Raw genomic sequence first — 24,302 nt, forward strand, 5'->3', positions numbered from 1 at the left:
ATGTTTCTGCTACAACTATGGACTGGCAGGTGTTTACAGAAACAATAATTCCTTAGTAAATTGAAGAAATTCCAGAATCTTGATATTTCTGTAAGATATTTTTTGAATGTTCTGAAAAATTGTGTAGTGAGGCCTCATAGTTCACATGCACAGTTGATAGCTATCCTAAGGATGAATTGGTACATTTAGTCCCTTCAGTTTGTTTCACAGAAAACTGGTACCACTGAAAACCAGTGGCAAAATCTTCTGGTTTAACCCTTGAAGTAGTATCTTACTTGAGCTAAAGCTTGGCACTTAAGTACAGAGGGGAGCCTCACAGACAAAACATTGAAGAGTTACAGACATTAAAATTATCTATGCAAAGAAATGAGAGTTTTTCCCTGACTTCAGCACACTCTCAGTCAGATCCACAATCAGTAGACCCATAAGTGCAAGAGACAAGCAAACATTAGGCAGAGGAGCAGCCCTCAAATACAGTCCCAGGTACCTGACCTGCTGCTTTGTCTGCAGCCCTGACAAGAGAAGGGTGTCTGATTACACCTGTGCACTCTGAACCCAGTGGTGCTTCTGTAGGCAAGTGTTTCCTTCTCCCTGGGTTGTTTATTTACAGAAACAGTAAACCCAACTTCCCCATAAACACTTTCTCCCCTCCCCCAAACACTGCTAAAGATGGAGAAGTACTTAACTAATTTAATCTTCCATTGGAAAGGTGCAATTGGCTCCACTGGTGGTGGACTGTTATCAGCCTTATCAGGCTCTTGGTTTGGCTGATACAGCTGCAGACATTTGAGCAGCAAACCCTACTGCTTAACGCTCCTTTGCTTCTTTCTTTTTCAGTATCTAGATAAAGGCAGGACAAGATGAAGATGCATCCATTTTTCCTTCTTCTACTGTTGTTTCTCACAAGCTTCTTGGCAGCAGGCAGCATAAGCCCAAATGAAGCAAAGCTAAAGAAAAACAAGCTCCCCAAAATAAAAAAGGAGAACCATGTCCTCTTGCTAAAACCGAGCAACTTTGACAGAGCATTGAAGGAAACCAAATACCTCCTGGTGAAATTCTGTGAGTATCAATTTCCACTCCCTTACCCCGGTGGCTCTGCAGAGGATGACTGATTTTGTGGCACCCAAGAATGCTTGTTTTACCATTCCTTTGTCCCCTAGTAGTCCTTGTTTGTTTTGGTTTCCTTCATGTATCTATTCCTGATTGTTACTACAGTAATTTATTCTTTTTGGGGTGGTTAAATACCAGTCTGCTACATAAGACAGTGCTGAGTTAGCATTCTTTGCTTCCACTGCCTAATTTTGCAAGTATGTGTTTCACAGCAGTGATGGGTAAAACATATTAAAAAAAACCCCAACCAAACAAAAGTTAATCAGAGAGTGCTTTTCTCCCTCTTACATTTTCATCAGCACTTTGTATGAGGTTTTTTCAGATGGCATCTCTTCTCTGTGAGCATTTGGGTTTCAGGGATTGTTTTTTTCAGTATTTTGATGTCTTTAGTTGCATTATGTTGCTCTTATTCCCTGAAAGGGGCGCTTGATTAGGTAGAGGCAAGTTTGTGGTCCTTGTTTTAGGTTCAAGTTCATTCCTTCTGGGGAGAAAACTAACGGGGTTTTTGAGTAACCAACTTTGTTATAAGGCCTGGCCATCAAGTACATCACAAAGGCAAAAGCCAAGAGGCAGATTCTTGTCATGTTACCCGTCTAAGAGTTCAGATGCTGCATAATTTCCCATGCCACAGACAGGGCCAGCAGCTTGCTGGTAGCAGAAACCCTTTGATCTGCATAAGGCAGCAAAACCTTTGTTGCCTGGGCTTGACCTTGTTCTGTGGAACCAAACTCCCTGAGTTCAGTGCACACGTCCCCTTAACCTTAAATCACACAAACACTTGCAAACCAGGCCCCCTTTGGAAGCAGGTACCAGACACAGGCACAAGCTGAACCCCTTAACTCTTCCATATTTCAAAGGGACATTTGAAATCAAGGCAATATCCTAATTTTGCAGAAGTGCATCTAATTTGTTCTTTTGCATCACTACCAAATGTGGATTCTAGTGCAGATAATAGAATAATTAATATTTTAAATATAATGTAATATAATATAATATAATATAATGTAATATAATGTAATATAATATAATATAATATAATATAATATAATATAATATAATATAATATAATATAATATAATATAATATAATATAATATAATATAATATAATATATAATACATTATGTATAAAATATTAATATATAGTATTCATTATATATATAATATTAATATATAGTATTATAGTCAATATAATATTATAGCAATAAACAATAAAACTGATAATAACACAAATAAAGAATATAATGTAGACAATAAATATAATAATAGTGATGTAGTGTGGTCAACCTGAAATGAAAACACTTGTATTTCCAACAATAAAACCTAAAATACGCTAATAGACTCAGGAAACTAAAAATATGTTTGGATCATACCAAACATTTCATTAATCCTGAAACAAGGTTATAAAACTTCAAGTGTTTTTAAACTTTCAGAATAATCACATTAGAAAGTTATTTAAAACCTGGTGTTTAAAATTTTTAGATACTTCTGAAAGTGTTGAAATTTAGGAAGATTTTGTTTACTAATTGTGAAAGATTTAAAGCTATTTGCCAAATTCAGTCTGCAGTTTTCTTTCTCTGAAGATGCATAATTTTGGTGAAAAAAAACCTGATCAGAAAAACCGTAGTCATTCTGTATTCTCAACTTTGTAAGAGCTGTTTCAAAGCACAGGATCTATATGGCCAGGTCAGAGTAGAGTTTGTGGACAAACTTTCTTAGTACTGGCAGAGATTATGAACAGTGAGATATTGCAACACACTTCAGGATTGCAACCAAGTATCAGGCATGGAAAAGTTCATAAAGAGACAGGAGATGGAGAAAGAATTGTTCAGAATACAGCAGCCCAGGAACTCTGGCACTCAAAGGACGTGGGGATCTAACCCAGGCTTTCTTGGACCTCTCTGATATCCCAGCACCCTCACACCTGGCTTCTTCAGAAGGGAAGGACAAACAGGCTCTTCCATTCCCCACCCCATCTTCCAGAATACAGAGATGAAAACACACCTTGCTCTCTAAACACACCTTGCTCCAGTGATCCTCATCACTTTCTGGTTTGGACCAAAGGCCAGCATGTCAATCTAAGGGTTTACTGAAAACTCATGGGTTGCCTTTTCCCCACAGACTGTAAAGGCATCCACAGTCCCTGGAAAGAATTATGGAATGACTCCCAAGAGTGATGAGCTCCACAGCACAGATCCATTATCTGGAAATCACTGGCCTCAATCTCTATAGCTCCCTTTGGAGACATGCCACTAAACAGCCTCTGGGGCAGTGAAAAACTATCCTGCAGTGAGGCACTGCCCTGGGGTGTAGGAAACCTGACTCCACAATGCTGAATGAGCTGATTCATTTGCTGTAATAATTTCATTGCCACAGCACTAGGAGACTAAAGATGAAACCTGCCCAGAAAAGCCATAAAGCCCTAATCTTTTATATCCTACTTCTTAGAAGTCTGTCTAAATAAACAACCAGTGTTAACAAGGAGCTATTTAGGAAACAGATAATGTGAGAGAAAACAATATTGCCCACATCACCCAGGAAATCTGTGAGGCTGCCAGGAATTAGTTTCAGAAATCCAGAACAAACGTGAGACCTGAGATTTTTTCTTCCTGACTCATTAGCAATCACAGAGACGTAGAGGGTGGGAAGGAATCCCAAGCTTCCCCGGAGATGGGATTTCTCCTAGTGCTGTACCAACACAAGAAAAGTTAGAGCTACAAACTTTGATTCAAGACTGTGCCTTAGGCCACCTATCAATTATAAGAAAATCCCAATGCTTTCCCTGTTGCATAATATTATTTACTTACCAGTCCCACAGCATTTGTCAGGTGAGGTCTGCTTTGATGTTTTCTGCCCAGTGACTCCCAAGTCTTTTTAATACCTGTCAGTTCTACCCTCACAGTGTCCCAGGTCTGCCTTCCTTCAGGAAAGTTTCTATAAATACGTGCTGACTTCTGGCCAGGCAGTGTCAGATCCCTCTGGAGCTGGGCAAAGCTCACAGGGAAAGTACTCAGTGTGAAAACAAAGCATTGACCCGGAAATCCAGCACTCTTCCTCTCTCATCCCAGCTGTTTTGTGCAACAAGTCATGTCTGAAAACGATGCAAGCATCACCCAGCAATGTGTGAGCCCTGCCCAGCACCTCATCTCAGCACTCAATTGAAAGTGCTCTTCTGCTTCAGGCTGTGGCATCTCCCAATCCATGTTAAACTGATCTAAATTCCACACAAATGCTCATGAGCACAGGGAATTCAGAGCACTTGTCACCAGCTGAAGGTAGACCTTAGATCAATGCTGTCTGCATGGAAGAGTTCCACTGTTGACATTACAGACTGCCTGAATAGAAGTCCCTCTGTTTACTTTCACTGCAGAGAAAAGCAAATAAACACCATCAAAAGTTTCAATCACTCTAACAAATATGCCTATCACAGAGAGAATAAACTTCTTACACTTACAAACACAAACACTAAAAGCACTGCTTTCAGAGCACATGCTAACACCATTTCCTCCAACTTATCAGAAGAATTCGTGAAAAGACACAGACCCCAGTGAATGATTCCACAGATTTCTGAGAATGTCTGCTGCTGTTCTTTCCAGTGAAAAGTTTTTAGATCCTAGATAAACACAGGAATAACCTCAGGACAAGCACACAAGTAGTGCAGACATTGTGCTGCTGCTTTGTGTGCTAAGCACGCTCTCATTTATGAAAAGGTGATGTTTACCTTTTCTAGCAGAACATTTGTACATCTAGTGAGGCACTGGGTCAGCCACACTATTCCTGCCACCTGTGACTGGCAGCCTGTGCTGAGATAATGACATTTAACAGGCAAGATGAGGGTTACTCTTGGAGACAAACATCTCCTTTTTAAGGCACAAAAGCTGAAGGTGATGCTATTAAGAAGAAATTGCAGTTACCTGCAGCAGAATTACTTACTAGCATGGGGTCCTCATTTAGATGTCTCTTACACATGCTTATTTTAGTGAATGCTTACAATAATCCAAATTTAGAATAAACCCTGATGTTTACATAGCAGAAAATATCAAATGAACTGCAAATCTCAGTTAAAAAGTAGAGAGGTCAGCACAGGAGATTATGGCTGTATCTCACTCCAGAATAGAAAGGGAGAATTCAAGGTCGCACAAGCAAGTTTGCAACTGCAATAAGATTTACATCCTCCCACTCTGATATGTTAAAAACGAATTTCTATATTTCATCTCAAGACTCTTTTACGGAGAAATTTATATATCTGTAGTGCAACTGTAAAAGCAGCCTGCCCAGATGAGAAATGGGACTGCTGAAATGGTTTTGTGACCATGTCAGAAACTAACAGCCAGGAAATCAGTATCTGGCAGGACAACAGGCACATTCACTATGACTGCAGCAATCCCTAAACCATCAATTCAGACAGAATAATGAGATTGGAGGCCACCAGCAATTAGCTAGAGGAAAATTAACTCATTGTGCTTCTATGTATACCCACTTTAAGAATTCTTTAGGGTCATTAAACACATTCATGTGTCAGCAAAAGATTTATCTGCCCACATTTCAATATATTTTAGCTCAGTAAACTGTACCATGAAAAAGAAGTAGCAGCTTACTCAGGCTGTCAATGTACTGAAGAGGTAAGAGTCAAAACACAGGATTTCTGGTTCTCTTCCCACTTTTAATTTTCAAACCCTTAATTTATCCTTGTTTTTATTTACAACACAGCTAAAACTACTGATGATGGAAACATTCTCCCATGTAACAGGAGGCTGTTTTAAGCTGACAGCCTTTGAAGGGCCCCTTGCTTCTGGCAGCTGTGGCACAGCACGCTGGGTTACACAGGTGTCCCCCCACCCACACATGCCTTCCCTGGTGACCTTGTCACCAGCTCTCTTGCCTCTTATCCGTGCCTGCTCTTGTTCCCTGCTGATGCTGCTCGAGTTTGGAGGCTGTGATGCCACATTAGCTCCAGCAGCTGCTTCCTCATCCCACAGCCTGAAGCGATCAGTGTCAATAAAAATCTAAACCAGAGGAAGCGAGACAAAACCCAAGAAAAGGCTCCAAATAAAAGGAGTGATGATTTCCTGCAACACTCAAACGACTTGAAAAATAAAGCACCTGGGAGGCAAACAGAGAATGAGTGGAATGAAAAGGAATTGATGGAGAGCTGAAGAGGATTCTAATCACTCAGGAAAGCAGGGGAAAGGTGTATGATGGATGTTTCCACATGATTTCTGGGTAGCCAAGGAAACAGTTTTATCTGTCTGTTCATTCACTGAACTTGAGTCTCACAGTTAGCAGGTCAGTGGTACTTAAAGTTTTCCTGGTCTGACTGCAGGAGTCATACACTTCTCCTAGCTGCAGCATGGAGCTGCTAACTCCACCAACTTTTATTATCTAAGCATGCTACTTACATTCCTAGTTAGCTGCAACTCTGACTACTCAGGTCATTCAGTGGTAAGATATAATTCCTAAAATATCTGTTTGGAATTAAAATATTTCAGGGAAAAATGGATCCTACTCTCTCTTCCTCCCATGCTATATACCTAAATTTCTAGTGTCTAAGCTTAATATTTCTTTTATATTTGTGAAATTCAGCTTCTGTGTCTGGACTTAACAACAGTTTCTTCTTCCCCTTCTTATTTCACTGTGCACAAAGCACTTAAGCTTCCACTTTCCCAGCCGTGGTAAAACACAGCTGTGCAACCTTAGGTTATTAGGAAAAGAGATCATTATATTGCAATTGCCTCTGGTGTAAAAAGCTGGCTTAGAATTAGCTGAAAGCTGCTGAATCCTGGTTTGCTATGGAGTTTCCTGCTCCTTACTGCAAATGCCCTCTGCCCAGAGCCATACACCCTTCCTCTTGGAAAGCCCAGTAACTGTTCTGGGCCAGCCCTGCCACCTGCAGTCACTGTGTATCAGCACTCTCAAATTGCGTAGCAACTATTCCATGTCTTATTGAATAGTCCACCTTCGCAATCATTTTCAGCAAAAATATTTCATAAAGGCTCCACATACAGTGTCCCTAGAAGCAGCAGTAGTTTTATAGGGTAGACATGCAATATCTTACACTGACAGGTCAGAATCGCAGGTTTTTTGCAATTGCCTCTACAGCATATTGAGGTACAACTGGAGATAATTTTTCCCCCTTTTTTGGTGCTAGGAGATAACACATTGCAATCCTGTTGAGGGAAAGGTTCATAAGACTATTTATATCAATTGGAAATAGGAAATTAAATTTTGGGTTAAATTTCTTTGAAAAATTGTAATAAACTTATTTTATGAAACACTAATTTTACAGGCAATTAGAACACAATTTGGGTTTTAGAGAAGACTTTCTCTTCATCTCATGGTATCTGAGTATTCCCTGAGCAGACACCAAGTTTTGTTCTACTGCCAGGATCCCTTTGGCATATTAGCAGCTGGAGCAGCTCTTCCAGTGCAGGGGTTTGTGAGCCTCTGCCAAGATGGGTCTATAGTGACTGGATGTGGAAGGGCCTGTCACTATCACTATCACTATCACTATCACTTCAATATTTTGAGAAAATGGCATTATTTGATGCTAATCTTCATACTTGCTGCAACAGTAAGGTGGAAGAAAATGATTGATGGCTGGGATTCAGAGCAAGGATAATGATGAACAATGCAAGGAATGTAACTCAGCACTGAGTTAGATTATGGATTTATATTTCATGTATTAGAACTGTTACAGAAATCTCCATTTACTTTTTGGTTATAACCACATTGGGCAATGTCTTCACCAGATATGCTCTAAAGAAGTGCATCTGCCATTTTGTGAAAGAAGAAAAGACAGTTGTTTTGTTACATTTATACTTTGGTACATTTGCATGTGTGCTTGTGCTGTTATATATCTGAATGTGTTTATACACAAAATCCCTCATATATACACAAAAGAACAAACAGTTTTATGAAACCAAATTTAACTGCATGCTTTCCATCTGTTTCTATTTGCAAAATATATTGAAGAAACAAAAAAATTTATGTGAATAATCTAAAGAAAAAAGTTTTGTTCTTTATAATAAAAGAAATTTAACAAGACAGAGTATCTCAATTTCAATCAAAATTTGGGTCTTTTTCAAACCAATCTGCAAAAATATAAAGTTCCAGGCCTTTATCTCTTACTTATCTTTGAATGCAGAGCAGTTTGTGTGCCTAGTTTCCTTCCCTTGCCCATTTTTCATATTAATATAACTTTACAGCTCCAGGCCCCAGCCTAGGATGGTCCCTCTCCTTCCACCAAGCACACAGCTGCCATTTGAACTGGAGAGGGGCTGGCACAAAGGACAGCACGAGGAACACACTGCCAGCCTTTAAAACACCACACTCTGCTCCTCTCTTTTCCCTCCTCCATATCTCATCTGGAAAAGTATTTTCTGCATTACAAAAGTTTGCCTCAGTGAAGTGCTTACAAAAATGGGATCACAGAGTCCTAATGTGAGCAATATTTATCTCTGTCCTTCACCTCTCTTAAACTCATACCCAGCATAGTCAATCAAACTACTTTTTAATAGCTCGTCATATTTTCCCAACAGAAGAATATTGAAATGTTGCTGGTTGTTCATCATGATTGGTTCAAGGACATAGGGAGTGGTGAAAAACCAGCATCAGTATAAAGAAGTAAATATAATCCCTCATTTATTTCTGAGTCATAGAAGACTTCATTCAAACTCTCCAGCAACCACTTGACCCAACAACCTCCACTAGAAAGCTCCATGCTGTGGCTTATGTAACCCATTGGCTTTTGATTGGCCTTTTCCAGATGTTACTTTATCTCAGTCTTCTCAGAATTTATCTGAAGAATTTGCTGAGGCTGCACGACAGCTTAAAAAAGAAGCACCAAGAATCCAGTTTGGCAAAATTGATGTGACACACCAACACGACTTGAGAAAAGAATTTAATATTCAAGCCTTTCCTACTGTGAAATTTTTTGTGAATGGCAGCAGGGAAGATCCCATAGACTGCAAAGGTAAACTGTCTCATGCACTGATAAGATAATGATATATAATGACAGGATGTACCTATCTATTACCCTGCTGAGAAGAAAAACATAGATGCTCAGATAAAAAATACCCAAGGTGGAAAGCTGGTTTTACCCATGGTGTTGAATGTGCAATGGCCTCTGTACGAATACAGGAACTTGAATCTGAATTCATCTTCCAAGAACATAACTGGATATCATCTCTATATTAAGTTCACACAGTCAAATTAATTACTGGTGTTATTCCACCGAGTACAGAATTGCCCCAACAAGACACCTTATCCCAACTATTACAATAAATATTAATGAGTTATGCCAAACCAGAATTGGGTCCCCAAACTGCTCCACTACTCTTCTGGTCCACTGCAATTGCCATGGGCAGTGTGCCTACAAACACAGGCTGGAGCAACACTACATCTAATAAAGAATTGGGAATTCACAGGGTCCTTAACATACAGGCATGCTTCCTAAGCTAAGGAAAATAATTTTGCCATTTAGCCATCAGAGGGAGCTCATATGTGGCTTAGAATAAAACATGGAATAATTGGAAGTATTTTACAGAAAGTTATTAAGCAAAGACAACGACAGACTTGAGCAATCTCAGAAATCCAGGTCTTATTAAACATTTTTATTCACTTACAGTATATACAAGAATGGTTTTATTTTTCATTAAATGATGAACTTTTAAAGAGGTAATAAAAATTACATTACTTGGTCAAGCATCTATTAGTGTACTCTGAGAACATACAGGTGAGTCACAAGTTTAATGCAAGGAACAAAAAAAAGGAACACGAAGTTTGCCTCCTGAACCTGTACACAACCTTGTGCTAAGATATCTTTAACTGCTGAGCCCTCTGTGGCTCCTGCTGAAACCTGATCTTCAGTATTTTTAGCAACTTGCTCCTCCTTGCTATTGAATTTCTTACCAAGTTCCCACCATCTAGGCTTGTGCAAACAGCAGCCTCTGCACAAATGCCACTGAAAGCGTGATGTGCCATACTGAGCTTCTATTAGAGGTGCTGGTACCTGAAAGCAAAACCCCTACCTTCAGTCTCTGATTAAATCTACAGCATTGACCAGAAAACCTCTCTTAAACTGGTAAACCTGACAGATTTTCTGGTGTGAAACATGTGAGTACAGAGAATTGTAACAACACACTCACAGTTGCCCTGCAGCAGAGAGCTGCTGGTTTGGGCACATTTTCTAGCAAGATGCAAGAATTGGGGAACTGGCTGCTGCTCTGTGCTTTGTACAAGGCAGATAGCCCCGGTTGTTGGGAGGACATGTACCACCAACAATGGCTGAAATTACGTTTTGTTCACTGGTAAATGCTTATGTGCAAAACTGAGTAAAACCTCACGTACCATGTTTGATTCTTAAACTGCTGAGCATTGGGAATTGGAAATGTGCACTGGCCACTCATTGACTTCTCATACAGGACTTGGTACATATTTCACATCACAAAAGATACTGCAAACCTTGCTTAAATGAATTAATTCAACTGTTTATGGAATGGTGTTCCTGGCAATGGACATAACATGAAAGCCAAATTCTAGGCTTCATAAAATCATCATTTACAACTGCAAGGTCAGAATTTGGCCAGTACACTGGCTGATTAAAGGAACTCAGTAGAAATATCAACCACACAGAAAATATGTTTAAGGGCTATAGCACTGACGTAAGGGACAAGACCTCAATTCTGCCTTTAGACAGCAGAAGTCGAGCACTCTATGGCCACTAGGTACTGCTCTGCACTTTGTTCTGCAGCCTATACACTCCAGAGCAGATGACTGTCTGCTTCACTTTAAAAAAAAAAAGTATTTTAAACTAGTTGCAGTGCTGTCTGCTGCAAAATTGATGGCAGTAAATGGGCTGACTCAATTTTGATCTTGTCACGCTGCTAAAATGCACAGTACCAGGACTTGCATCTCTGATAATCCACTTGTACTGTACATCTTGACTCTAGCACTTAATTTTTTCTTTTTCATGTATGATTTTAATTAACCCTTAATCTGGTCCAACAAGCCTGTCTGTCATCCAGAGATGAAAGGACAAAGATTTTAATCGCCTGAGCCTCGACTTGTTGCCTCAAATTCCTCTGAAAACATGATAGTTCAAAAACGTAATTTTTAAATACTCAATACTCTAAAACTTCTGAAAGCTTAGGAGAATTTACCAAATAAACAGACTGACTATAATCTCAGTAAAACTGGCAGTAGTAATTTGGAAGCCAAAAGATGGAACAATCCAGAACTAAATGACAACTCTGACACTTCAGTTTTGTTTCTTATGTCTAAACTGGAGTGATTCTATGGCCCCCCAGAGGAGTTTTAACGTGTCTCTGTGCCTATCAGATCTCTCCTGCAGCATCAAAGGAACAATTTTGACATCTAATGTAATTGAACAAACAGTTCAATAAAATCTGCAATTGGTTTGAAGTCATTCTGGATTAAACCTTGGGTCGATAGCACTTTATAGCTTACTGTGATTTTGGGACATGTGAAATCTTGCAGGACAGGTTTTCTACCTGTCTGAATTTCCTCATCTCTATTCTCCATGTGTGATTAATCATTTAACTGGACATAAAACCATTTGCAGAGGTCTCAGAAAAAGCTGTACTGATCCGCTGTTGGTCTTCTAGAGCCACAATTGTTTAAATGGTGACTAGAACCTGAAGTTGAATTTGAATACCTCAAGTCCCCTCTCAATCAGCTTTGACCTCAGTCCTAAGGAGCCCAAGTCCATTTATATTTAGCATCCCTGTGCACCTCCACTGCCTCTGTCCTGATTACACAGAAATTTCTGTCATTCATTTTGACTTTCATTTTAACTCTCTTTTCTTTCCACAGGAGTCAGAAAAGCCTCAACCTTTATTACATGGGTGAAAAGAAGAACAGGACCTAGCTCAGTTTTTATCAACTCTACTGATCAGGCCGAAGCCATCATAAAAGCTGATGATTTAGCAGTGATTGGTTTTTTTAGGGTAATTATCTGGAAAGGTCAAAAGGCTGGTTTCTGTTCCAGCTTTGGGACATACTGCTTGCTATCAACACCAAATCCCACACATCCAAAAGATAAAAAACCCCAAAACCTAGAACTCACCAGAAAAACCCAGGTCCTCAGTTTTCTCTACATTAAAAAAAAAATATATTAACAGTCTCTATCTATTTTTTTACACTTCTAGATAAGCAGCCCAGGCAGAAATAAGAAAATCTTACCCCACAGCACATTTCCTTAATCAGTACCTGGGCACAGAGATCCTGAGAACTGCTTCTGAGAGCAGGATGCTCCAGCAGTGTTTGCACAGCTCTGGCTGGTCACAGCAGTGTTTCCTGCACCCTCAGAGAATGGGCTTCTGCCAAACTCTCCCAAATTTGCCTGGTGTGAAGAAGGCCAAATCTGCATGGATAGGAAATCACAAAATATTACCACTGTATATGATCCAATAACGTGCTGTCTTTTCTCAAGCAAATTCTACCAGGTTCCAGATCAGAATAAGGTTCTTAGGACTTGGGCTGAATGCAAATGATCAACAGTCAATAGATGTGCTGTGAGAGTGAGTAGAATAGGAACAGCTTTTTCCATGTGTCCTTGAAATCTTTAATATCTGGAAATTCAATCAAGGATTTTCTCTAACTAAAGAGACTTTCATTCTGGTATCTCTCTGCATAGTTAAAAGCACAATGTCTGGACTCATACCTGAACTGATAATATCCCAATATGTAATAATAATATATAATATGTGCTGGCTACAGTATACAGCCCAAGTTTTGTGGATATGGAAAACAGGACTCATTACCAAAATGTCCCATAGTAATGAAGCTGGTGAGCACATAGAACATAGCAGGACAAACTGTGAAAATGTTCAGTGCCCAGAATTTTGCTTTGCAGCAATCTGCTTGCAGCCATTGAGGAAGGAAGGCAGTTTTCCAATGCTGGGGAAAATTGAGAAGCTCTTTCTATCACAGTGATGCCAGAGAGTTCCCTGAACCACACTGATAGCAGATATTGCCTGCAGATATGTTTGACTGGACACTGGTTTCATTCGGGGGCTGAAATGACAACAGATGAGCATGAGCTTGGGCATGTCAGAAATTTAATGGGTGGGAGCCAACAAAGCAGTGTCCAAGCAAATAAAGAGCCATATTTGGGCTTCTATTACTCACAGATTGCTCACAAAGAGGAGTGCCAGGATGTGTTGGAAGGTCTCAGCATATAAATTACTATTCATCTAGCATGAAATAATTGTCTGATTAAATCAAATCTGGAAGTACTCTTGCCTTTCATCCAGCTTATTTACTATTAGTTGAGGGTGGACAGCACAGTGACTGTTTGACAGATGCAGGAGTCAAGGTCCCTGCCTTGAAAACACTCAGTCAAAAGCCCCAAATGTGCCAGTCAGCTCCTCTTGAGAGCAGAGAGCTCCTCTGTAATCCCTCAGCTCCTGCTGGCTGTGCAGGGGGAGCAGCTGCTGGCACCATCCCTCCTGTCTGCAGAAGGCTTTGCACAGGGAGTGCCAGGGGAGAGCAGGGAGGATGAGATCAGTGCAGGGAGGACAGAGGGAACCCCACACCATCCCTGCTGACCCAGGCCAGCCAACACAAGCTGTGTCACAGCACTCCTAGGATCCCCCTCTTAGAGGTAATCCTGGAAAGCATTATCCACTTCACAATTACACTCAGCTCTTTACTTCACTTTTATGGGCCTGCTTCACCTGGAGCTCTAACTCCTACACATCTTAGCGGGATGTAGGGCAAAGTCTTAATAAATACTCTTTCTGGGACTAGGAACTTCACAATGACAGTGTGGAAGTTTTCAGTGAGACAGCAAGAGATGTGCCAGAGATGCCTTTTGGGATGACAGCCAGTGAGGACGTCTGTGCTAACTACGGCATCCAAAGGAACTCTCTTGTTGTGTTTAAGAAGGTAGGAGCACAAAAGTCCAGCAGGTAAGGTGTCGTGACAGCTGTGGGCTATGGAAAAGCAGTTTGGGGATTTTTCAGATTATATATAAATTTTACGCTAAACTAAATTTTTAACCAAAACTACACAGAGTAGCAGCAGTATTTCGACTAGGAAGTAGTCAGACCAACAATTTCCTGAGTGAGCATATCTCACAGATAGTGTGTATAGATGTAGGAAAGATCTTTCACTGTGTCAACATTACTGAGAAAATTAAAACTGTCAGTTGTACCTTGAATTTTAGGTGTTATCTTGTTCTTCAATCTAGCTGTGACATTCATTTTACAAGCTATGGAATTTCAGTTGCTGAGGATCATAAAACTATCACTTTTAAAGCCTGTCATTTTGCTCCTATAGTTGATAAGGCCACCAACTTCACAAACTTCACTATTTGTCCAGGGAAAACCTGTGCATAATGAAGTGCTTGAAGAAGGTGGACAAAACAAGCTGGGCCTGACAAGGCTAATCAAAACCTTTACCTTGGATTTGGTCACTGAATATAATATTGAGGTATGTGCATTTCACTCTTTTAACAAAAACTACAGGAGAAAGACAGAAATCCATGCAGAAAGAGACCTAAGGAGCTATTCTGCACCTCAGGTAGTGAGGATTTTCTTTGCTTGTTTGACAATGTCACTGTTAAACAGATCTAGAAATGCCAGCAGAACCCAGCACACAGCTCTGGGTGTAACCCAGGGCAAATGATGCTTCCTGCTGGGAAGATGTTTCTTCCTGGAGGAGATGAGGGGAGCTGGTGGAGCAGTGAGCTCTGAGCATGCAAACACGTCCCTGCTGGGGAGCCAACACCAAGACCTGGGCTGCTTCTGCAGCAGCTAAGGGGGTTGGGGAGGTGGGAAGGTCAGTCCCTAATCCTGGCTCCAACCATTCCACTCCAACACAGCAACAGGGAGCTCTGGGCCAAGGCAAGAAGGGAATAAACCAGCAGTAATTGTTGCTAGGGCAGGGAGGAAAGACATGGAAGAACCTGCTTGCCTGGGGACACCCCACTGCCTCTGAGGAAAAAAATACTCCTATGCAGAGAAGCAGATAAAAGCTGCTAATGCCACCTAGAAGGGAAGGAAATGCCCAGCCCAGGTCTTGCCCCCACAGCTGCAGCAGTTGGGCCTCCCTGGGCAATATAATTTTTTACTTCCAGCATTAATTCTTTTGTGTGTGTTATACAGGAGGTCAGATTAGAAGATCACAGTCCCTTCTGACTGTAAAAATCTATGAATAACTATGAGGTTTTTCCTGGAACAGAATAAAAACTGAGCAGCTGCTGATTCTTCTTACTTTATCTGTTTTAAAACAATGAAACAAAATCCAATGGTTATGGAAATGACTGAGAACTGAGTCTTCAAAAGTAAAATTTGCAATAGCAGAACCTAGGGATACTGATATGCTGAGCCTGTGATTCACTGTTCTGCCTACAAAGAGTGGAGCAGATGTTGAGTCTTTTGTTTCCCAGACATCTGTGAAGATTTTTGATGTCCCTGTTGAAAATCACATCCTGCTGTTCACCCCAACGAACTCGGAGACATTCAATGAGATTTACGAAAACTACCAGTCTGCTGCTGCAGAATTCAGAGGAAAGGTTTGTAACACTGAATACAGATTTGCAAATAGGAATGCCAAAAGATCAGTGGAAAACCCTCACCAATATTACTGTAAAAATAAACTGCTGTCAGTCCATCTTCTAACTCTACCAAACCATTTAAATACAGTTAAATACATTTAACTACAGTTGCAGTATTATTTGAATTTGTTAAGGACAAGCTGAAAGGTAAACTTCACTTGGAAATGATTCTTTAAAACACAAAGACCACAAAGAGGAGCACTAATTCCAGCTGCTACAAACTAACCTGTTTCTGATTTTACAAATACAATTTTCTGGAAACAACTTCCGGCCAAAGGTAGTTTTAGCAAAATTCTGGCAATTTCTGGCTCTACCAGGAAATACCACAAGGATCCCAGAATATTGCCTGAAGAAAAGGTAGAATATTGTCTGAAGGAGCCAGATACAAAACCTGAGGAATATCACAAGGTGTATGCATAGCCTTGCCTGCAGCCATGTGTTTGCAGTTATACACAGTATAGGAAGTCATACACACAAGTATTTTGATTTTCTGTGCTGCTATTCCTGCTCCAGATGCACGAGACACTGAAGAATAGTAAGTCATCTTGTAATGAAATATCACATATTGGTAAATCCATATGGATTACAGGTGTTTCAGCTCTTCTGTCCTGGTAAGATTTATGAAGAAAAGCAATAAGCACTTTGAGGGGTAATTTAGAAGTGTTAGTAAAAAATGTGATAGCAAACCACTGTGAAAGGACAGTACTTCAGTACTTTTGGCTGCTTGACATTTGCTAGTACCTAGGATCAAGGTGTAATAAAGTCCACAGAGCTGCTGGGTTTTGGTCTGAGACCCAAAAATGATTACACACAGTTCCTTGAATTTAAGGTTGGATCCTACCCCACTGTCAAGCTCCACAGTCCATTTCTCCAAAATAGCTAAAACAAAGCTGGAACACCCAACCAGATGCATGATTCTCTCTTTATCATCAGATATTGTTTGTTTTGGTGGATACCAATGAAGCAAGGAATGGACGGATTTTTGAGTATTTTCGCATCAGGGACATTGATGTTCCTGCTGTAAGAATCCTAAATCTGACCAGCGATGCCAAGTACAAAATGCCTGCAGATGATGTGACCCTGGAGAACCTAAAAGAATTTTGCCAGAGCTACCTAAATGGAAAAGCAAAGGTATGTCCCTTACTAATGAGACAGCTCTCTACTATGCCAGCTAAAACATAACAAACTGGCAGAGTATGCCCTTTAAAAATTAGAAGTGTCCTGTTGTGATCACTGGTTTATTAATCTCCTGTCACCCTAATGCATTCACCTACAGTTGCTGACACACCATTTCTCTGTATTCAAAAATTAAGGTGAACTACAAAGTTTTCCAGTCTTCCAATGTAATACTGGATTGATCATCTATGGCCCAATATTTTAACTGATGCCGGTTGTTTTATTTTAGTGTGTTTAAAACTCCCTATGTCTCAATCTTTCCAATACTATAATGGAGATATTTCCTTTCCTTCGCTGGGGAGAGATGCAAACAATCATTGCAACAGATTTTGAGGCTACAGAAAAATCCAGTAAATAGAAAATGACAGTTTCAGAGGGGATTAACATTTGGTATTTGTTTTAAGCAAGTTTAGCAAAGTGGATTTTCCCGGGGGGATCATTCCCAATTGTAAATACAACATTTGTTGCTACAATGAGGCATCATCGCATTCGTGTGAAAAATACATTAAATTTTTTTGCTTATTCAGTGCACCTCAGGGTGATTTACAGGGAGAAAAGATAAAGCAGTCAGTCTGAGAGCAGGCAGAATTTAAGAAACATAAGTAGGTAGATCCTGTATTCAGTGCTGGAAGGGAGCAGAAGGACAGAAGCAGAGGGGATGTGGCCTCTGTCACCAAGATCTGCTTGAGGGGCACAGTCCCACCAAGGACAGCTTCCATGGGGCACATGTGCCTTTCTGCTACTGTGCTGTGGTGTTAGAGAAGAGAAATTCCCAGTTACTGCACTGTAAATTGTACAAGTCTTGTGGAGACTGTGGTTGGTGGTGAAGGCAGAAATTGCAGCAGCAATGCACTCTTTCTGGTGTGTTTTACATCATTTTTGAGAGCCCACAATATGTAAACTTGTCAGTAGTCCAGCTTCTGATCATTGGGCAACAAGAATTCAGGACAAGGAATACAACTGTGTTCCAAAGGATCATTTTCAGACTGTCTGCTACAGAGTCTGTATTCAAAAGAGGGACAAGTAGTTCTGAGGACCAACTGCCCAGGGGTGTGAGATCCCAGCTCCTGCTGAAGGGAGAGAAGGTGGAAGCATGCATGGCTGACCATACAATACAATGATATAAAAGAGTTATCAGACAGTACCAGAGCACCTTAGGTAATGTCCCATCAGTTTCACATTAACTTGAGCTGGAGTACAGTTTCTCAATGTTTCCTGCACTTTCACAGCAATGTTTCTGTTTCTGCTCAGCAACATCTCTCTAGTGAAGAAATTCCACAAGACTGGGACAAGATGCCTGTCAAAGTGCTTGTTGGGAAGAATTTCAACAGTATCATCTTCAATAAGACCATGACTGTATTTGTCATGTTTTGTAAGTGTTGTCATTGAATTCAGATTTTAAGCTGCTTTAACATGATCAATTGGAAGGAAGAAAGCTCATGCTTATATACCAAACTAATCTTTGCATTTACAGGATCTGAGCTCAATTAATTTTTATTGTTTGTGGAAAGAATGTTTGTGGAAGGAAAATTTGTGTCATATCTATGGAAACGCTGTGCTACCTTTGCTGACTTAGTGTTGCACTGAGTAGCACAGTATCTCCTCAGTAAATATTTGTCAAGGCCATATCAAATCTCTGTGTTGAAAGACAACACAACACTGGAACGTCATGGAGTATGGTGGAAGTGTGGGGCACAGTGTGAGTCAGGCTGCCTTCCAAGGGCAGAGAGAGAGTTAAGTGAAATTGTCTGGTTGTAATGCTCTAGGATTAAATCCCAGATAGGAAGTTTGGTTTAGTAAATTGTAATTCTTTTTTTCCTCCTCTGCCTGTAAGATGTGTGGCTTCCTTACATGACTCTTTCCAGCAAGAAACCTCTGCCCTGTCCTTGCACCAGCCAGCAGGGATTAGTTTGTGCCTTAGTTACTTCAGTAAAGCAAACAAGCAGCATTAACAGATTTATAGACAACCAGATGTACTGCTCTGAATTCCAGAAATTCCTAAAGCTAGTACATTCCTGCCACCCTCCTTGCTGGCTGCAGCTGTGTCACTCACCCAAGTAATTTTTACATTTTGGTATCATGAACAAACTGAATGATCTAAGCAAGAATTGAACCAAGTCTTCTGGAAATGAAAGGCTGGTAAAGGGAATGTACTGTATTCAGTCAAGTGCCCCTGAAATTTTAATTCTGTGTAACCAAGTGTGAGCATTGTTCTCCTGACTGAAGGACTGCAACTGTGTTGAGAGCTTTTTAAAGGGATACTGGGCTCTCAGCAGTTTGCCTCTGGTGACCTGCATCAGTGCAGTGCTCAGAGTCAAAACAGCACCATAACTCAAACTCCTCTTTCTAGAGTCAACATAGCATGGTTTATGAACACAGTCAATTTTAGTATGCAGAAGTATTTTGTAGTTCTGACAAGGAGGTCAAGACAGGAATGATGCAAGACTTACATGGGTTGCACTGGATATCTGGTACACCTCTCCAGCAAAGTAATCCAAGTTTTGTGTTTGTTACAGTCATAAGAGGCTAAAGAGAGCTAAAGCAGCACTGCTATCAGAAATGTGTCAGTGAATAAGTAGTTATCACTACACAGAAACGTGAAATTCATGAAGGGCAAATGGTTTCAAGAAGCTACTGGCCACTGGAATCCCAAACCCTGTTAACCTGAAAGGCAAGATAGGTCCCTGTGATCACACCACCACATGCACTTCTGTGTCCTTCTAATTTTATTTTTAAATTTGCAGATGCCCCTTGGTCCCATGAGTGCAGAAAGCTCCTGCTGATCTGGGATAAGCTGGGAGAGCAATATGAAAGTCACAATGATATAATGATTGCAAAGATTGATGTCACAGCAAACGACATCCTGTCGGTGGGGCTGGATCGTTACCCCTTCTTCACACTCTTCCCTGCTGGGCCAGGGTACCAGGTGAGAAGATTGTGGAGGCACAGCTGCACACCAAGGCAGGGGCTGTGCTTGCTCAGACACAGGGAGAGCTTTGGTCCTTTTCTGCTCAGCACTGCCTTCTGAGCAGACATTGCTGCCAACAACCTGAATTAGAGGAGAAACCCTTCTGTTGTCTCATCCTATTCATGAGGCTGTGGCAAGAGCTCAGGTATCATTTACTCTCTTGGACTGCAAGTCCTTAGGGCCTCACATCCTGCTGTTTGACAATCTCCAGTCAGCCTGTTGGGTTCTAGCAACACTGTAAACTAGGAGTGAATTTACAGACACCTCCTAATGACTGCAGTGCCTTTGTACTTGAAAACATGACAGGAGATGTTCTGTCAAAGAGCTACTTGTGCCAGTTTTTTTCCAGAGCATGTATGACAATTGTCTGTAAAATGATGGTACTGCTCCTTTTCCTCTACATTTTCACAAAACCCAAATCAAAAACTTTCTTCTATACATTTAAGTCAGTAATTTGACTTCATTCTGGTATCCCAACCTCCACTGGTAATAAATATTTGTTGTCAAGACCAATGTTTTTTGCAATATTCTACCTAATGAATCAACTAGGTTACACAATAATTAGAAAATGCTGCTGAAAGTGGAGGCAAAAAAATATTAAATAGCTACATTCTCCATCTATGTAGATTATCTAATTAAAAAGAAAATATCACTGAAGTAAAAAAAATATTAAGATACCACTATAATTAAGACATTACTAGGCTTTTCATTTTTCTTCTTAGTAGTAAACTTAAATTAAATTCTAAGACATTTACCCATGTCCTCATTTAATCTTTGAGAGATTTTCCTCTCAGATCTGCATGCACAACTTCTGATGAATTGAACTGCAGTCCTACACACTCACACAATATTTAGTCTTCTAGCAGAAAAGCAGAAACCCATTAAATGCTCATAATAAATGTCAGCAAAACAACCAAATAAACAAACAAAAAAGCCCCAAACCAGTAAAAACTTTCATTAACTCTTAAGGGATTATTTAATAAAAAATGACGAATATTTTTTTTTAAACATAAAAATACTCTGGAATTAAAGGGTATTTGAAATCTCAAGTCCTTCCTTTACACATCCCCAGTAGGCAGAGCAGGAATCAGCTGCATCTCTGGCTTTTCAGGTCTTCAGGCTCTGAGAAATTGGTGTTCCAGCCATCATCAGACTCGATAAAAATCAAGACTCATCTGAGAATGTTAATTGCCTCTGGAGAAATAAACTCTTTCTCAAGAAACTTAAACTTACAAACATAAAAAACACTAAAAAGTAGTTTCAGAGCTGCCACATTTTCCTTAAAATGGAATGGAAATACCAAACTTTTAGTATACCAAAAGTGCACGATTTTAGTGAACTCACCAGTCTGGAGGTGTTTCGTTTACAGTTCTTTGAACTCAAATCAGATGTAAGAGTACCCAATGCAAAATAACACAACATTATTGATCTCAGTGGGAGTGAGCTTAACCCAACTGAGAACAGGCATCTCCCTGTTTCTAAATACACTCAGATAAGAGCAGACAATTCCCAATGCCATGTACATGAACTTCTGCAACCTTTTGCTAAAAAACTTGTGCAAAACACTTTTATACTTCCAGAGAGCAAAGGTTTTTTTGGGGAAGAATCTTTAAAATACGATATGGTGCCTAGAATCACTCAGAAAATTTGAAAGCTCTAAATTGAAACTACTTCTTTCATTAAACTTCTTCAGAAGAAAATCCTCAGGAAATCCCCAATTTAAGGTGAAGTATAAGGAAATTAATGTCACTGCTCAACTTCATCCTGTTCTTTCAAGCTGTACAACAGTGTATTTCAAAACTATTCCGGAATTTGAATTTTCATCAAAATCTTTGAACAGCTTTTAATAGCATGGCTGGACACTTAAAAGACTCTGCTCTTCAGAATACCTTGCCTATGTTAACTGTTAAGCACAGGAACCCCACTGATGTCAGTAGCTGGCGGGATCCCAAACTAATACCATAAAATAACGGTTGTTTTTTATACAAGTCCATTTCTTCTAAGGAATATACATCTATTTCTTCTTTATACTCAATTTTTAGATGATGTTGGAACCTGCTGTGCCTCTGCCCTTGCTTTCTAAACTGAGCACAAAAGTCTGGAGTTTGGTCAGTCTAAAGAACCAAAATCCTCCACCTGATTTCATCATTATTTCCAAAATTTTGTGTACAGAGTTACTTACTTAACTTTAAATTATTTTCAGGAAGTGGCCTATACTGGGGAATATACATTGGAGGCATTTTCTGAATTCTTAGAAGAACAAAGAAAGATGAAAGCAGAACCAGGAGAGAAGGTAGGCATTTGCTGCAGACACTGCCTGCTCTGCTGTGTAATCCAGGCAGGTCCCCAGCTTGTGGAGACATTCCTGAGCTGGCTGTAGCACAGCCACTCTCCTGGAGCCCTGCTCGTGCCAGTGCTGGGCTGGTTCTTAACCAGTTTGGAGCTGGTTCCATCCCCACAGCAGCTGCAGTCATGTACCACAGGCTGGCAGGCACACACCCACTCACATCCTCATTTTTGTCACACAAAGCCCTCACCTCCCACAGCTCGTGTTATCCCTGAGTCACTACATCACCTCTGGCAGCAAGCACTGCATGGCACAAAGGAGCCTGCACCCTGGCAGGTGTGCAGCAACACTTGTTCACGATTTCAGCTGGGAAAAACAGCCCCGGTTAAGAGTCAGTTGTAGCTGGAGTTGTTCACATCTCCATTGCCCACCTCATTCTGCTCCATTCAGTGCAGCTTCTCTTCCTGGTAAAACAAGGACACAACTGAGAGCAGATGATGTCCCTGCTCTGAGCAATCTGGTTGTGATTATTGCCCAGTTCCTCAGCCCTTTCTTCCCCACCTTAAATCAGACCAGAGAAATGTTTGCTGTCCCACAGCTGCCTGTAATTTAATCACAGGCACCTCACTGCAAAAAGACACACATGGTAAGTGAACAATGTCACTGATCACCACACAGAGAACTACAAGCAACAGAAAAAATCCTGACATGTAAATGGAGACACTGTCCACCCAGAATAAGAATCCTGGGTCCTTTCTGCCCAGAAGTGAAGTGGAACCCCAGGGCAGCAATTGCTATAACACTCTTCAACCAGAAGGAAAACTATCTGTGGGTGGAGAAATAGTTTTGAGTTTTCAGATTTATTTCCACCAGAGGCTTTGATTTTCTCTTCAGTGTTTCAATATGTAGTTACTGATGGAGAAAGATGACTAAACTATTACTGGGACACAGAAAGCTGCAGAGCAGGACCAGACACCCACCTTTGCCCAGTCACAATTCTGCTTTCCAATACCCAAAGCCTTCACCTGATGTCTGCCTCTTGCATGTTCCTCAATGCTGTGTTTCAAGCAGATCTGTTGAGTTCTACACACAGACTTTTACATGCAATATTTGAGCTCTGTATATTCTGTTGTCTCCATGCTTTCTTTCACATAAAAGAATAATTTAAAAAGTCATCTTAGAAAATTCCACTCAAAACCATGCTCTGTGTGGCAAAAAGGGTAAGTAATTGACATTTTTTCACATGTTCACTTTTTCCACCCTTACCTGACACCCACCAAATTTTCCCAGAAGATTTCAGTATTAGACCATTTGCAGTACAGTGCTTGATATGAACTCCCATCTTGAAGTAATTATTCATCCTCACCTCAGGGCATTCACAACCACATAAACAAGATAAATAAGGTCGTTTCTTTTGAGATTGCCAAAGAAAGACAGTCTTGTGCCCATCAGCACACATTATATTCTAAGTTCATATTAAACCTTCACATAAAGCTTCATCTAAGCTTTTCCATGAACCAGTAAAAAGGTTTGAAAACAAAGTGCATTTTAGCAACAGCTGCACTATTTCTGACCTCATTAATAAGACCTCAAGTTCCTTGGTTGAAAAGATGAAAATCTGTTTTTCAACTAATCTTAAATATTTATTTTTTTTAAGAATTACTAGAGTAATTGTCTTTGTGAACACCTGTGATAAGCAATTTTCCATCTGCATTTCCTTTTAAAAGGATCCTTTGGGAGGAATCAAAGAGGATTTCAGCCAAAAGGAAACTGTAATAACAGAGAAAGAACTTTAATAGTACAGGGAAAGAGAAACATTCTGAGGATTGTGGGGAATCCTTCCTGGAAGGAGCTCACTGGAAGAATGACTCATCTCAACTGAACACAGACCTGAATAATAAAAAAAGTAAAGAATTCAGTATTTGTGTCTTGTTATGTGTGACTTCTCTTCTGAATCCAATTTAACTCCTAGTTTTACTGAGATCTGTTCTCATGAGTTCTTAAAGTACTGACAATTCTGCATAAACAGTGGCTTTATTATTAATAAAACTGCTCTTCTTTAGAAAGATGTGTATACCATGGCAAACAGACCAAGATATAAAATGACACAATCTGAACAAGATTTGCAATAAGATTGCAACTGATTGCTCTCCAAAGCAGCCCTCTTGTTTTCAAAGGGACT

At 40.2% G+C, this 24,302-nt stretch overlaps 2 protein-coding genes across 2 annotated transcripts in view; one reads left to right on the plus strand and one right to left on the minus strand.

Annotated features, from left to right (window-relative positions):
- Positions 1–12,492, minus strand: part of LOC106862062 (acyl-coenzyme A synthetase ACSM4, mitochondrial-like) — a 25,972-nt gene extending 13,480 nt beyond the window's left edge. Inside the window, exon 1 of the mRNA XM_088174391.1 lies at positions 12,338–12,492. The gene's annotated coding sequence lies outside the window, so the exon portion shown is untranslated. The remainder of the gene's footprint in view (positions 1–12,337) is intronic.
- Positions 861–23,998, plus strand: PDILT (protein disulfide isomerase like, testis expressed). The gene is made up of 10 exons (XM_088174397.1): positions 861–1,059; positions 8,874–9,080; positions 11,942–12,075; positions 13,880–14,017; positions 15,522–15,647; positions 16,623–16,820; positions 18,117–18,237; positions 19,610–19,791; positions 22,037–22,126; positions 23,848–23,998. Exons 1-10 carry the CDS (start codon positions 861–863, stop codon positions 23,914–23,916), a joined length of 1,464 nt encoding a protein of 487 aa, XP_088030523.1. The 3' UTR covers positions 23,917–23,998.
- Positions 23,999–24,302: the final 304 nt, after the last annotated feature.

This window comes from Sturnus vulgaris, chromosome 16 (genome assembly GCF_052056855.1).
Source record: "Sturnus vulgaris isolate bStuVul1 chromosome 16, bStuVul1.hap1, whole genome shotgun sequence".
NCBI lineage: Eukaryota > Metazoa > Chordata > Aves > Passeriformes > Sturnidae > Sturnus > Sturnus vulgaris.

Excerpts from the sequence above, each read along its gene's own strand:
- PDILT (XM_088174397.1), top strand. The coding sequence starts at position 861 with ATGAAGATGCATCCATTTTTCCTTCTTCTACTGTTGTTTCTCACAAGC. Across the intron at positions 12,076-13,879 it reads CAGTGATTGGTTTTTTTAGG|GAACTTCACAATGACAGTGT; the intron begins GTAATTATCTGG and ends TTCTGGGACTAG. Across the intron at positions 16,821-18,116 it reads ACCTAAATGGAAAAGCAAAG|CAACATCTCTCTAGTGAAGA; the intron begins GTATGTCCCTTA and ends GTTTCTGCTCAG.